This window comes from Drosophila albomicans, chromosome 2R (assembly GCF_009650485.2).
Source record: "Drosophila albomicans strain 15112-1751.03 chromosome 2R, ASM965048v2, whole genome shotgun sequence".
NCBI lineage: Eukaryota > Metazoa > Arthropoda > Insecta > Diptera > Drosophilidae > Drosophila > Drosophila albomicans.
In genome coordinates this window covers 473,062-488,334 of record NC_047631.2, presented here as the reverse complement: position 1 = coordinate 488,334, position 15,273 = coordinate 473,062, and the positions used below count along the sequence as shown (strand labels likewise).

General features: G+C 42.2%; 1 protein-coding gene and 1 long non-coding RNA gene across 6 annotated transcripts in view; one reads left to right on the top strand and one right to left on the bottom strand.

The window, feature by feature from the left end:
• Nucleotides 1-15,273, bottom strand: part of LOC117573212 (hemicentin-1) — a 100,657-nt gene that overhangs the window by 25,951 nt on the left and 59,433 nt on the right. For all 4 annotated transcript variants that reach the window (XM_052006623.1, XM_052006621.1, XM_052006622.1 and 1 more), the window contains one exon: nucleotides 12,559-12,710. In XM_052006623.1, the coding sequence (XP_051862583.1) occupies nucleotides 12,559-12,710 (152 nt within the window). The remainder of the gene's footprint in view (nucleotides 1-12,558; nucleotides 12,711-15,273) is intronic.
• LOC127565867 (uncharacterized) lies at nucleotides 6,071-6,644 on the top strand. 2 transcript variants are annotated; one of them, XR_007955262.1, is made up of 2 exons: nucleotides 6,071-6,282; nucleotides 6,589-6,644. It is a non-coding gene; the product is annotated as an uncharacterized LOC127565867 (long non-coding RNA). The 2 variants fall into 2 exon arrangements; XR_007955263.1 differs by lacking the exon at nucleotides 6,071-6,282 and adding an exon at nucleotides 6,350-6,483.

Genomic DNA, 15,273 nt, shown 5'->3' with positions numbered 1-15,273 from the left:
CCTGTGGGATTTCTAATAGGCATCACGGTTTCTTTCGGTGAGCTCACACTACTTAAGCTCAAAGCAACCAATACAAACCTCCAGTCACATACGAAACATTAATCCAATTTTCCACGGCATAGGGGCTCTATTGATATACTCTGGCAACGGAAAGGCCTTCTGGAAGCGACACGAGATTGCACCGAGATTGCACAATAAAAGTTAATCATAGCTTTTCAACCCCACGAACGGCCCATACTTAGGAGGACTATAGGAAGCAAGCATTTCTACACTCTTCTGTCCAAGATCGAGGCGTATCTGAATTCATGGTGGATAATCCCAAGTCGATGGGCTCTACGGACTTAATGGCTTTATCTCTCGATCACTTCCTGATATGCGGCCCTCTTGTCTCTGTTACTCAGACCGTGGTCTTCATTCTTAATATGGATTATCAGATGTGTCGCTTAAAAAATATTATTATTATTATTATTATTATTATTATTATTATTATTATTATTATTATTTTATTATTATTATTATTATTTTTATTATTATTATTATTATTATTATTATTATTATATATTATTATTATTATTATTATTATTATTATTATTATTATTATTATTATTATTATTATTATTAATTATTATTATTATTATTATTATTATTATTATTATTATTATTATTATTATTATTATTATTATTATTATTAATTATTATTATTATATTATTATTATTATTATTATTATTATTATTATTATCCAGCGCAAGGGGTCGGAGGCATTGTTTTTATGGCAAAGCGTCTGATCGGCTTTAACTTGGCGAAGTCCAGCGTGATCCATACACACGTGTCTCAAGCATCTCACCGCCTCCTCGCGGCGACCCTGGCAAATAAGCAGCTATCATCCGATAGCTTCTTAGCTAAGGTGAGAAGGCGTAAAAAAAATCCAGCATGCGTCTGTTCCCGAATCGGGCGGCAAACTGGTTAGCGTCTGTTCCACATTGGACGGCTATCAAACATGTCTTTCTCCGGATCGGGAGACACAAAAGAAGATTCGCTCGCTGATAACCAAGGCAATCTTTCACCTCAGTACCCAGCTTGAACCCCTGGCGAAATGGCTGATGGGCAAATGCCAAGGTTACCTCCGCCCTATTAAAACGTAGCGAGTCTTTAGGTACGTTCGACTCGTGATCATCGTTGATTTGATGGTACAGGTGCAGTTGAGTTTCACTCCTGCTTAACGCCGTCCTGGCTCTGAATACGAGTTTCATAAGAGCTCGCATCAACCCATCGCATGGACCTCACTGCTTGCAAAGGGACCCATGGGGACGAAACAAGGTAACTGTACATACGCGAGGAGATAGCGGCCTAAAGTTTGGACCCATATAGAATGAACATACAAACAACAAAAACCACACAAACAAAAGAGAAAGAGATGGAAGAAAATATCTTCAACAAAAACACGAAAACAGCGAGAACACCACCTAAGCAAGCTGACGCCATGGAAGCAAACAAAAGCTGACTCCCTGAGCACGAGCAAGCCCAAGCTACAACAAAACGAAGATAGCACACCTAGAAATGTTCTACTCTCGAGGCTAGGTGACATAGAAACACCAAGGATTCCACACGATGCAGCACCACTCACATCGCAAAAAAACCAACGCAAATCCAGCGCAACAAACAGGGATCAACTCTTCCCCACGGCAAGAATTCATACAAAAGATGCGACGGGAAGAAGAAAATGCACTGCAAGAGTGCCGGCGGGTTTTGCGGAACATGAAAGCCGCAATGAAGATCCAAAAAAACATTTCTAGAGATGTTAAACAAGGAGTCGGCGAACTCGATGAAATCCTCGACCAAGTGGAAACATACCGACGAAACTGGCTAAGCCAGGAGGCTGAAGGTAAACGCATAAGTGACATAAAAAAAAACAATGTGGATGAATCGACTACGCCGAAAACCTCTGCCGCTCCGCAGTCAAAACGGCCCCTCCCAAGCCCAGTGGACGTCGACTCACCAAACACAAAGAAACCATGCGCCACGAGCACAGGCGCAAACTGGCAGGTTGTGCAGTCAAAGGCTGATAAAGCACAGAAGCAAAAATCCAGCGCTCCCAAACAAACAACTGGCGGCGAACAAAATAAACCCTCAGGAGTCAAGCCAAACTCAGAGAAAGGCAGCACTCAAAAAAAGACGGCCAAAAAATGAAGCCCTTCTTGTGAAACCAAACGAAGGACACACTTATGCAGACATACTTAAAAGCCTTAAGGAAACTGTGGACCCAAACGACGCTGACATTAAAATTCATGCAGTTCGGAAAACAATGTCTGGAGCGCTACTACTAGAAATGAAAAAAGGCACCCAAGTGAGCACCGATTTCATTAACAAAATCAAAGGTGTCCTACAAAAAAACAGCGGAAGTAAAAGAACTCAAACCGACGAGCACACTGGAAATCCGGGATCTAGACGCACTCACTACAGCCAACGAAGTCGAGGAAGCCATACAGAAGATCCTCCCGGACATAGGGGACCGACTAAAAGTAGTGGTGACAAAACCAAATAGTCGGGAACAAGTGAGAGCATATGTCACACTCCAAACTGAAGCTGCAGAGACGCTTCTCAAAGCAGAAAAATTAACTGTTGGCTGGATTCGCGCCAGAATGCGCATGCAAACAATTCCCACGCGCTGCTTTAGATGCTTCGAGTCGGGTCACACCCAAAGAGAGTGCAAAGGCCCAGACAGAAGAAACCTTTGCATCCGGTGCGGCGAAATTGGACACAAGTACAAGGAATGCAAAAATCCCCCAAAATGCTGCGTGCGTGTGCGTCACTGCCGGACTGAAACCAGTTGACCACATCCCTGCCTCCAGCAAATGTGCATCGGTAAGAGCCCAAACATGAAGATCCTCCAAGCAAACATGCACCGGAGCAAAACAGCCGACTCGCTTCTCTCTCAACTCGTGCTAGAGAAGGCGGTTGATGTTGTCATCATCAGTGAGCAGTACAAGACTCTCAACAATGGTACATTCCTAACTGACAACACCGGGACGGCAGCCATCTGGCTGCCAAACATAAACAACTTCACCGTCACAAGAAGCGGTGCCGGACAAGGCTTCGTATGGGCACAAACTAAAATCTGTAATATCATGAGCTGCTACCTGACGCCTAGTGACAGTATAAATGAATTTAAGACGAAGCTAGACGCAATAGAAGACCAAGCACAGCAGCTTGGCGGAGACTTGATCATCGCGGGTGATTTCAACTCTAGAGCCATCGAGTGGGGCATGACGACAAGAAACCCCCGGGGCAGACGGGTACTTGATTTGGCTGCCAGGCTCGGGCTAGTGGTCGCAAATGAAGGGTCACACACCACTTTTTGCAGACCAGGATGCGAGGGTACAATCCCAGACATCACTCTGGTGACAGAAAGAGCAGCGAGCAAACTACAGGAGTGGGGTGTACTGGAGGACTACACGGGCAGTGACCACCAGTATATCTGCTTCTCCATAAACTCAAACCATAGACGTCGGCCCGATCAAAATAAGAAAATCACCCGAAGGTGGATCGCGAAAAAACTGGACACCGAGAAACTCATCGAAGTACTAGACGCAAGTATGGAAACAGCCGTAGACCCTAGGGACGCAAGAAGCACAGTACGCCACACCATGCGCGCCATAGAACATTCTTGTGCGCAGCGATGCCCAAAACGACGAGCTTCCTTAAAAGGAAAGCTGCCTACTGGTTGAACGAACAGATCGCGGAGCTCCGAAGAGCCTGCCTACGCGCGAGAAGGAAAATGACTAGAGCCAGATCTCGAAGCTAGAAAGCGCCTTAAACTTGCCATTGTCCACAGCAAAAAGAGCAAATGGGAAGAGCTGCGAAACGACATAAATACCAACCCGTGGGGTCTCGGCTACAAAATCGTAACGCGCGCAAGCTAGGAGCGCAAAAGGCCGACTCCGGAGCTCAACGAAAACGTCATGGCCAATATAGTCAACACGCTCTTCCCACAGCACAAACGACGCACCGACCCAGAGATGCCCGCCCTCGAAGAGGTTCCTTTCTTTACAGAGAATGAACTCAGATCGGCAGCAAAATCTTTGAAAAACAACAAGGCACCCGGACCCGATGGGATTCCATCCATAGCAGACGCACGCCCGGAAATCCTGCTAAACATGTATAATGCTTGCTTGATGGAAGGAATTTTTCCAGAGGTGTGGAAGCGACAGCACCTAATGCTAATAGATAAAGGGAAAGGAGACCCAGCTACCCCAAGTGCATATCGACCGCTATGCATGCTCGACACAGCGGGGAAACTGCTAGAAAGATTGTTAAAACCTCGGCTATCTACAGCCATAGAAATGGCAGGTGGCCTATCAAATAGACAGCATGGCTTTCGACCAGGTAGATCGACAGCTGGAGCACTGCAGTGCGTCATAGAAGCGGTAAGCGATGCACAGAGAGGAAACGCCTATTCCAAAAAAATAGTGCTCCTGGCCGCCCTTGACGTTAGAAACGCCTTCAACAGTCTGCGATGGACTGACGTCATCGACGCGCTAGAAAATCGCTTCGGAACACCAGCCTACCTGATGCGCATGGTCCGCAGCTACCTAAGCAACCGAGAGCTGATATACCAGACGCAAAGTGGGACCAGGCGAAAGACCGTCACTTCGGGTGCAGCACAGGGCTCTATCCTCGGCCCGGACCTGTGGAACGCTAGCTATGACAGCATCTTCTCAATAGAAATGCCAGACGACTGCAACCTGGTCGGGTTCGCCGACGACATCGCCGCCATCATCAAGGCACGCGACATGACGGAAGCGCAGCGGAAGCTAAACCAAGTCATGATGCGAGCAATGGCTTGGTTTGAAACCCATGGTCTAAAGCTCGCCACAGAGAAGACTGAACTAATAATTTTAACAAAACGGCACATCCTCTCGAAGTGAACATGCACGTGAGCGACGACATAATAAAAACAAAATTATCGCTCAACTACTTAGGCATCCGTATCGACCCAAGAATGACTTTCTGGACCCAAATACACCATACAGTGGAAAAAGCGTCAAGGGCAGTGGCATCACTCAGTAAGCTGATGGCAAACGTTGGTGGCCCAACTGAGGGTAAGCGTAAACTGCTGATGTCAACAGTAAACTCGATACTGCTTTACGGCTCTGAAGCATGGCAGACACCCTGACCATAACACAAAAAATGCAAAACACTGTGTGGCCGTTCAGAGGACGGCGGCACTTAGAGTAACATCCGCATACCGGACAGTGTCGACAGCAGCAGTCTTGGTGATTAGCAGCGAAATCCCTATAGACCTGAAGGCCAGAGAGCGACGGCGCACCTGGCTAAAGCGCCAAAATAACCAAGAATCTGACACCGACCCCAGAGAGGAAACTATGCAACAGTGGCAAGATCGCTGGACAAACGAAGAAACCGGTAGGTGGACTGCCAAACAAATACCTGACGTAAAAATATGGAGCAACCGAGACTTCGGCGAAGTAAACTATTATTTGACACAGCCGCTTTCTGGGCACGGATACTTCGGAAAGTACCTGCACCAAAGAGGACTACGCCAACAGCCAAGCTGCGTGTATGGCGATGCCGATATAGATGACGCAGAGCATACTTTTTTCTCATGCACTCAGTGGCAAACAGAAAGAGAGCTACTTGAATCGCAGATCGATGGAATCTGGAGACCACAAAACGTTGCAAATCTGCTCGTAAGTAACGAGCAAAACTGGAAAATAATAACGATACACGTCGAGAGAATCCTCCGACGCAAAAAGAGGCGCCTGGACGCAGGTGGAACATGAGCTAAAAACACCAGAGCGCCCAGCCTGAAGTTATGCGCACTCAAATGCGGTTCCGGGCTGGGAAATTCCGCCCTGAAACAGCGAAAGGGGAGTTTTTAGCGGGTCAGCATGCATATGCGATCCCCGCCACATATTATTGCCTACATAGTCTTGCTACTATTAATTAATGCTATTTTTCTTCACGGGGAAAATGTCCCAAACGTTCTATTTTTATTTGACCATCTTGATGTTTCTCTTCACTTTCACTTAATATATAAGTTCGGAATAATAGGTTGTTTATTTTTAATAATAGATATAATTCGACATCACTTGTTATATTTTGCTAGCCAATCAAGTTTGTTTCGAATTTTGACAAGCCAATTTTTGCCCCCGAAAATCAACAAAAATCGAATAGAAAACATAATTTTGACACTAGAGTCGCGATACTTCTTCGATACTGGAATTTATGTGGCTGTCAAATCAGTAGTTCCTCATTCGAAACAGGTAAGAGACAGTGTCGCCAACTTGGCTAATTTCTTGCCAGATTTGGCTATTTTGCATGACTTAAATCTGGAAACCACTCTTTTGCAGGATATTTTAAATAATTTGTAATATTTGATTATATTCATTTATTTAAAGTCGACTAAAAAACAGTCGACCTCCAAATTTAATTTTCGGAAATCGTACATTGGCAATAGAGACATTGTATGTGGCTATCGATACATACACACCACGTTTACCAAATTTTGATTTGATTTCGTTGACCGAATTTTTTATTTAAATACTAAAATATTATTTACCCCTTTCTAGCTTTCGGGTACTTGGAATTTTCTCAACATTCAATTTCACTGATTTTTGTGTTTGTGCGGTCGCTTACGAAAAATTCTTAAAATATATGCTTGATTGAAGGATCCTTCAATTTAAGGACGTATAATGCGTTTACATCAGACAACCAGATCATTTTGAAATCTACATTTGTTTGGAGTAGAATTGTTTAAAACCAGTTAAGTTATTAAGTTATTGAATATTTTGAAATTCTTTAACACGCCTACCGATAAAATCGATCCTATACTGAATCAGTATGCTAATATTCATTTATCTCTCATTATTTTGGACCGAAGTTAATTTGTACAAATACGCTGGAAGAAATATTCCATTTAACGATTTGGCTTCACTTTCTATCATGCTCCTAAGCTTACCATGGACAAATGCAATGGTAGAATAAGTTTTTAGCCAGGTGAACCTGGTAGTCATTTTTTTCAGATATGGATTGCAACGAGCTGAAAAATGCTGTTTTCAGTACGACTTCCCCCATAAGTGTCTTTCACAGATTGGTACAATGGGAAAGTATTTAAGTACCGAGGAGGAAGAAATTGGGCAAATTTTAAGCAATTTGCTTAACGAAGAAATATCATAAAATAATCAACACTTAATTAACAAAAATATAAGATTTTGTTATTTACAACTAACGGCTATTTTAATTTACTATTTTTGAAAAAAATCTAGTTATTTTTGTCTATTTTTTTTGCCTTCACTGGTATAATTGTCCACTAAGAGTTGGCAACACTGGTAAGAGAGTGTGGCCAACAAAAGTAAAACAGACCAGTATTATTCTTAAGGACATACGGGTTTTTACATTCAAATTTCGCGCTTCGCTTGTGAAGTCAAATATAATCGTATATGGCAATGCTGTATATCGTTTGAAAGGTATTGGCATCACCTTTAAAATGTCATATATATATGTCAAAACGCCGAGCAGTGGTTTAGGCGATTCCGAAGTTGCAATTTTGATACCGAAACACCCAAGCCTTCCGGACGACCAGTGACGGTTGATACGGAGAAAATCATGGAAATAGTGGATCGAGATCGTCATGTGACTATTAGAACCATCGCAGAGGAGCTGCAACTAAGCATGGAAACCGTCCATAGGCATTTAAAGTCGAAAAATTTACCAAAAAAGCTCGATGTATGGGTGCCTCATGAGTTATCCCAAAAAAACCTTTTTGACTGCACTGTAATAAACTTGACTCATTTCTGGATCGGTTAGTCACTGGTGATGAAAAATGGATAACATAAAGCGTAAAAGATCCTGGTCAAAGCACGTCGTCTCAAACGGTGGCAAAGCCAGGACTGACGGCTCAGAAGGTGTTGCTGAGTGTATAGTCGGTTATCAGAGGAATTATCCATTATGAAGTGTTGCCCTATGGCCAAACCATCAATTCTGACCTCTACTGTGAACAACTGGAGCGATTGAAGATTGCTCTTAAACAGAAGCGGCGAGCCATGGTGAATCGTAAGGGCGTTGTGTTCCATCTTGACAACGCAGCATTCGACAGCATTTGGTATGTTTGCACGCAGATCAAGTTTTTTTCAAATTTTTGCCACGTAATTTAAAAGCTAGAGTTACGAATTTTAATATTATATATACAATAATAACTATATTAGTGATGATTCGTTAAACATTGGTTGCAGATAAAAATTGTCGAAGTTATTAAAGAATTACTTTTGTATGGGAAAAATCACCTACTTACAAAAGGGGTCTTAGTTGCTTTGGCTGACAATCTGGTATATTATTTCGTCTATGGTATATTTTGAATGCGGTACTATATCGATATACCAAATATATTGCTTAGTATATTTTTTAGTATTTTTGTAGTATTTTGGTAAATTTTGAAAAAAAAAATACCGCAATATATTGCATTCATTCAAAATGGGTAGCGGACATCTCACAGTCGAGCACACTCGACTGTAGCTTTCTTACTTGTTTTTTATATATATATATGTCGGAGAGTGAGTAAAGCAGCATCTCGTGTCGGCACATTAGCACTGCGTAGTTGTAGGTGCGTATCGGCACATTGACACTTTTTCGTTTTTTTTTTTATTATTATTATTATTATATAAATTTAACAGAAAATAAAACAATAGATAGAAGATAGAAAGGAACTGTCAAGGAAATTCTCGTGTACTGCCGTGTGGTATTGGTTCACGAGACCTTGACAAGAGCTCACTCCCCTCCGCTTCGCCTGCGAGTACGTTCCCTCTCTAGAGTCCGTAGTGCGGTGGTCACTTTTTCTGCATAGCTGCATACCGCTGATCAGTACTCTTCTTTCTCCAGCATGTGGTTCACAATAGAGTCCGTCGTGACTCTACATCTTCTCTCTCCTTTAAGCTCTCGTCGCTCACTATGGCTCTTGCCATTTCCTTAGGCACTCTGTCTTAAAATTGGCCCTCTACTCCTGTAACTATAAGACCTCTCTATCGCCAGAGTATCCATCGTCATGCCAGCTATTGCTAAAGCGGCGTCATCCGATATGGTCCTGAAGCCACTGCAGACCCGCAACGCGCAGAGTCGATAGGTCGACTGCATCATTGCACCCATACTGGAACGCCGTAGAGCATTGTTGCTCTAACCACATGATCTTTCGACTATTTATCAGGACCGCTTCAGTCTTGTGATCAGCTAATTGCAGTCCCACTGTCGCGAGCCAATCTTGGACAGTGGCAACCACTAAGGCCACATCGTCTGCAAAGCGGACAATGGTTGCACACTCTGGAACGTCAAGGCGCAATATGTCATCGTACATGATGTTCCACAGTAGCAGGCCCAACACGGATCCTTGCGGAACACCTCCAGTGATGTTGAACGATTTGGTTCCGTTATCCGTCCTATACCTCAGAAAGCGTTTCCTAAAGTAGTCCTCAATTATTCCCATTAGGTAGCTCGGGGTATTGAACCGCCTTAAGGCGCCTATAATACAGCTCCAATTTGCAGAATTGAAGGCGTTCTTGACGTCAAGAGTCATGACTATGCAGTACTCCTTTGCACCACGCAACACGTCATCTTCTGCCTGACTCTCTTAGCTATATCTGCTATATCTTGTGAGATAGCGTCTACGGTTGAGTGCTGCTTTCTGAATCCGTATTGCATGGGTGACACATCTCCTGCTTGACGGATAGACTCCTCTAGCCTATGGCTCACAAGCCGCTCCAATATTTTGCCTGTTGTATCGAGCAGACAAATCGGTCCGTAGGACGACGGCGAATCTAGTGACTTGTTAGGTTTTGGGATCAGCACCAGATTCTGCAATTTCAGTCTGCGCGGGAAGACACCTTGCCTCATACACTTTCCAAAACTTCTGCAAAGCACTCCGGATTGAGCCTAATCGCCATCTTCAGCACACGATTTGGCCGGTGCTCAACGTGATCTTCCATTAAAGGAACAGTGGATGCGCCCGTGAACAGCGCACCCACTTTGCCATTATGGACGCCCTCCTCTCTGCGGCACTGCGCAGACATTTGGCTTGAGTTTTTTCAGTACCACATCCCCAGATGGCTCTATCGGCTTCGTTGCAAAGTTCTAGGAATTTGTCCCTCATGCTGCTCAGGATGGACTTTTCAGTAGCCTGCGATTAACCTGCGATAAATCAGCTCTGCCTCTTGATTGTTGCAGGATCCTTCGCGATCTTATACATCGCCTTCTTGCGTCTGCGATCTGCTGGTTTCACCAGAATACTGGTACGTGGTGTCTTATGCATGATCTTCACACCGCAGCGTCGCAGGCATCCGTGATTGAGCGCATGAGCAACTCGGCGCTTACCTCTGCGTTGTCACTCCAGTTGGGAACTACAAAGGATCCAGCGAAAGTTTCCGATCCAGTGCCAGCTCTGGCGAAAGTGTGTTGGTCGCCATTGTTCATGAGGGCCAGGTCTGATGTGGCAAGGGCTTCCAACACTGTTTGTCCTCGGGCGGTTGTCCGCCTGCTACCCCATTCCTCCGCCCAGGCATTGAAATCCCCAGCGATGATCACCTGTGGCTTTCCCCTAAAGTCGAGTGCTATCTCCTCCATGATGGATGCGAATTCTGTGAAGGTAAGACTGGGAGCCAGATAGCAGCTGTATAGCCACTGGTTTCCCCATCTAGCCCGCACGAAACCACGGGATAAGCGCACATTAGTAATCTGAGGCTGTTCTAGGCCATATACCCATATTGACGCCTTTCCTTTCGCGTCTTCTACGTAGCTTGGATTCTGAATGCTTCTATATGGTTCGTTCAACAAAGCAGCATCCAGAGGTTGGTAATATGTCAGATCCACGACCTTTAGCTCATGATTCTGCTATGGCAGCCGCTTAAATTTGATGCAGCTCTTTCTGTAGCTCCTGAAAGTTTGCCGCGTTTCTTTCCTCCCTTTGGTTCGTGTCTCTGCTCTGGGTCGTATATGCAGTGGCTTGGCACTTCGCTATGCTCACCACTCAGCTGCTTATTTTGGCTCCACCGGTTGCACTCCGCAACCGCTGACCAGCACTGCCGCCAGCTGATCGTCTGACAGCTGCCAGAGTGCAACGAGATTGCAAAATGCAAAGTGTAGTGGTCACAAGTGAAAACATCAAACAAAGAGATTCGCAAGAAAAGGAGAGTGAGTGACTTACTCAACTGAGCGAGAGATGGTGTACCTCTGCCCCTTTCCTACCCGGACCCACGGCCCACGCTTGGGCCGCCGATATAAAACCACCTAAACTCCGGCCGCCTGGGCTCGAGCGGCAGAAATATGATGCAGAGTGAGTGACTCTACTTGCCGAGTAGCGATTGGTAATATTTTCTATATTTGCAGACTGTGAATACTATTTAAACAACTCGGTGCACTATTAGCGTATCAATAAACGCGTCCGCGCATATGCACACTCTCTCAAGAATCTTCTTATGTTACATTGACACTGCGTAGTTGCAAGTGCGTATCGTGTGCATGTGTGCATGTTGCATCATCCTTTATTTGCAGAACATACTCCGACATATATTTACACATCTATATTGTTGTCTATTTTTTTTAATACATTTCAATACAATTATAACAATGATTTAATACTAATTAAAAAAAAGGAAATTCCAGCAATTAAGAAACAAAAATCTTCATTGAAATATGTTTCAACATTAAAATGTTATTTCAAAATCGTTCTTTTTAAGATTGAAAAAAATCTTAAATCAAGATTATTTCTCTCTGTGTAGTAAGTAGTCGTGTTTTTCACACAAAAGTATTTCTTAAACAACTTCTAAATTTTTTACCTAATCGCAACCAAATTTTCAGAAATTATAAAGACTATAGTTGCTTTTATATATACAAGGAAGTGCTGTCTTTAAAAAATAAAAGTTATATGAGATTATATGGCTTTATCGTTTTGCTTGTTGACGCTCATCAAGAATATATATATCTTATAGGAGAAGACGCTCTCCTTCCACCGTACGGGTTGCGCGTATAAAAATTAATTTAGATCAATATCTAGGCTACTTGAAATTATTGAATTTACAAATAATGAAATGGAATATATAGGTATACATACATAAATATATATGAAATGGAATAATTAAATTATCAATTTTCGTTTCATTTCCTTGGTAGCTACTAGATACTCGCAAAGCTAGTCGAAAACTTCATTTTGTTCATAATGTTTTATGCATCAAATAACTAATCATAGACCTCGGTTTCAGCCTTGACCTCCCATTTCCAATTATCTTGTTGAAAATATCAAGTTTTTATATGTATTGCTGTCAGGAAGTTAGAATTTAAAACATTTGTTTTTGCAAGAAATACACATTGGTCTATTTGATTTAAAAACAATACCATTTCGTAACAATTTAATGGATTATCAACATTTTTAAACTATTTAACTTAAAAATATCAGCGACCACTATTTCCGTTAGATTCCTCAAACAACGTTAGAAGTATAATTTTAGATTTGTCATAATCAAATTGTAAATAAGTTTTTAAAACAGTTATTTGATGCTTACAGTTTCAGTTGTCTTTTCCAGTCTAATACCATTTTGCCACCATGTGATTACGGCAGGTGGTCGCGATCCAGCACTTTGACATAGAAGGTCATATCTTCGGCCCGCTGATAGTGGTTGATATGCACCTAGCAATCTTATATTTAAAGGTGCAACTGAAAACAAAAAGAAGAATATGAAAATGTGCACATGAAGTAAAGAGAGAAATTGTGCAATATAGTATATGTAGTCGTTTTGCGCAGCGCACTTAAGACAAGATAATCTATGCAAAGCCTATTGCGAATGATATTAAGATTTGATCATTTTATTTCCAGCTACCTATAGGGTAAGATGGTATTATAACTTTTCGCTAAAACAAATTTTTTTGATCAGAAAATGGCATCTCTGAACTAATAAAGTATATATTGTGGGACGATAACAAACGTTAAGATATACCAACACTTTTGCCCATATCTTTTACGATCTTTTACGTAAAACTCATAGACAGTATATCTTGTAGGATACAGCAATTGTATGGAAGACTTGAAGACTGCTCCAGTTTTCGGGCGAAACTTAGATTTAAAAGAGCCCGCCCAAATAGAGCAATATTTTTTGAAATTCTTTAGTGAAACGGATAAGTGATGTGTTTTTGGAAATTTTTTCCGTGCGTTTAACTAAATGTAGCAGAAGTGCTCTCTAAACATTTAGGTGGAGTATTCGCCATGAAACATGTAGAAGGACATTTTGTCAATAGAGAATTCGTATACAAAGAAGGAAGTTATTTCCCAGATTGCGAAGATGTTCATGTAGAAGATCAATCTGAAAACTCTCGATTAGGATAAACCTTTGCCGCTGGATATTCTGGGTAAATTGAAGGAATACCACCCGCGCATCCCTTTCCCAGGGTGCAATTCCAGGGTAGCCGTAAGCTGCAATATGACAACTTCTGTGATGCTTCAAAGCCAGCTTACGGAACAGTCATCTAAGTCTAAGTTGAGAAAGTGCAGTGCGTTGCCACTTCCCTCCTCACAGCAAAGTCCAAAGTCCTCCTAGACAAGTCGTTATCAATCACTTATTTCTTCCTAAACCACCGGGCGACAAGTAAAAAAGGTTATTCTCGGCCGACTATAATTACCCTGGCATGGTTAAACTAACCAACCGACACGTGGATGGCGACGGTATTTCCAAGAAAACGCAAGTCAGTGCTTCAGAGATGTCAGCGGACTGGACACGGGCGAACCGGCCCAGTCTGTTCACCATCCAAACGCCTTCAGTTCTCGCCACAGCAACCACCTGAGGGGGCTCTGCCGACTTCTCTGATGTCACCACCGCAGCATAAGGCCATAACCATCCTCCCGACTAAAAGCATTTTGGTCCACCCCGGAAGAAGATCAACGTATCAGCGATCATCTCGGATTTCCGTCAAGAAGAACTACTTCAGATTGACCCTCAACTTGGCTGTCACACCCGCCTCCGGCCGCTCGAAGACCTCGACCAGTTCTGCAGCTTCGCGATGGCTATGGTTTAAACTGGCGACGGTCTCCATGGTGCTCAATGCATTTGCCAGACCGGCAGTTAAAATGTAACCGCAGTAACAATGTATCCGCATTATCGACATTACATTTTGTGGTATATTGTGTGTAGATCATCCCATATATTGTTTGCATGCCATTACCATTCTTTTTAACCACCTGTGAAAAAATGTATGTACATTTTTCAAACGCAAACAATACCAAACTGTTTTTTTTTCATTGAAAATTGTATCTCAGAGTCAGTTGAGGCGAGTGCATTGTGAGTGACTTTCACTTAGTACTCTTTTGCTCTCTCACAATACCTTATCACACAAGCATATGGAACCAGTGTCGCCAACTTTGCTATTTTCTAGCCAGATTTGGCTATTTTGCATGACCTAAATCTGGAAACCCCTCAATTTTGCAGGATATTTTAAATAATTTGTAATATTTGATTATATTTATTTATTTAAAGTCGACTAAAAAACAGTCGACCTTCAAATTTAATTTTCGGAAATCGTACATTGGCAATAGAGACATTGTTTGTGGCTATCGATACATACACACCACGTTTACCAAATTTTGATTTGATTTCGTTGACCGAATTTTTTATTTTTTTACATTATTATTATTATTTGGACGTTGACGTACTAACGGCAGTACCATCAAGTGGCCCAGCGATACCAAGCACGGGCTTGTTGACGCGCGGACAAAACAAAAAAAAAATTTGTGAACAGCATGCATTAAACGAAAACCGCGAATAAATATTAAAAGACGGTGGACAGCTAATTAAATTAGATTAAAAATATGTTAGAATAAATGTATTATAAGATAAATAACAATTAAATACTCGATAAATAAGCTAATAATAAGGTTTTAACCAAAGGAATAGATTTACTAGAGCAAACTACGTTATTGAGATTATTATAGTTCACACACAGAATACGGAAGGGATTATGGCAAGAAAAGTTAGTAGATCTACGTGAAATGAGAAGAGGAAGAAAATTCCTAGTGATCCTGACAGGAACTGCAAAACTAATTTGACTTAACAGCTCCAAAGAGTCTATTTCACCATTAATTAGTTTCTGTATAAAAACAGCACCTTGCATAGTTCTACGGTCAGAAAGAGAAGGAAGGTTTAGTAATAAAAGTCTACTTCGATACGGTGGTAATCTAATATTAGGATTCCAATTTAAACTACGAAGAGCAAATAATAAGAATTGTTTCT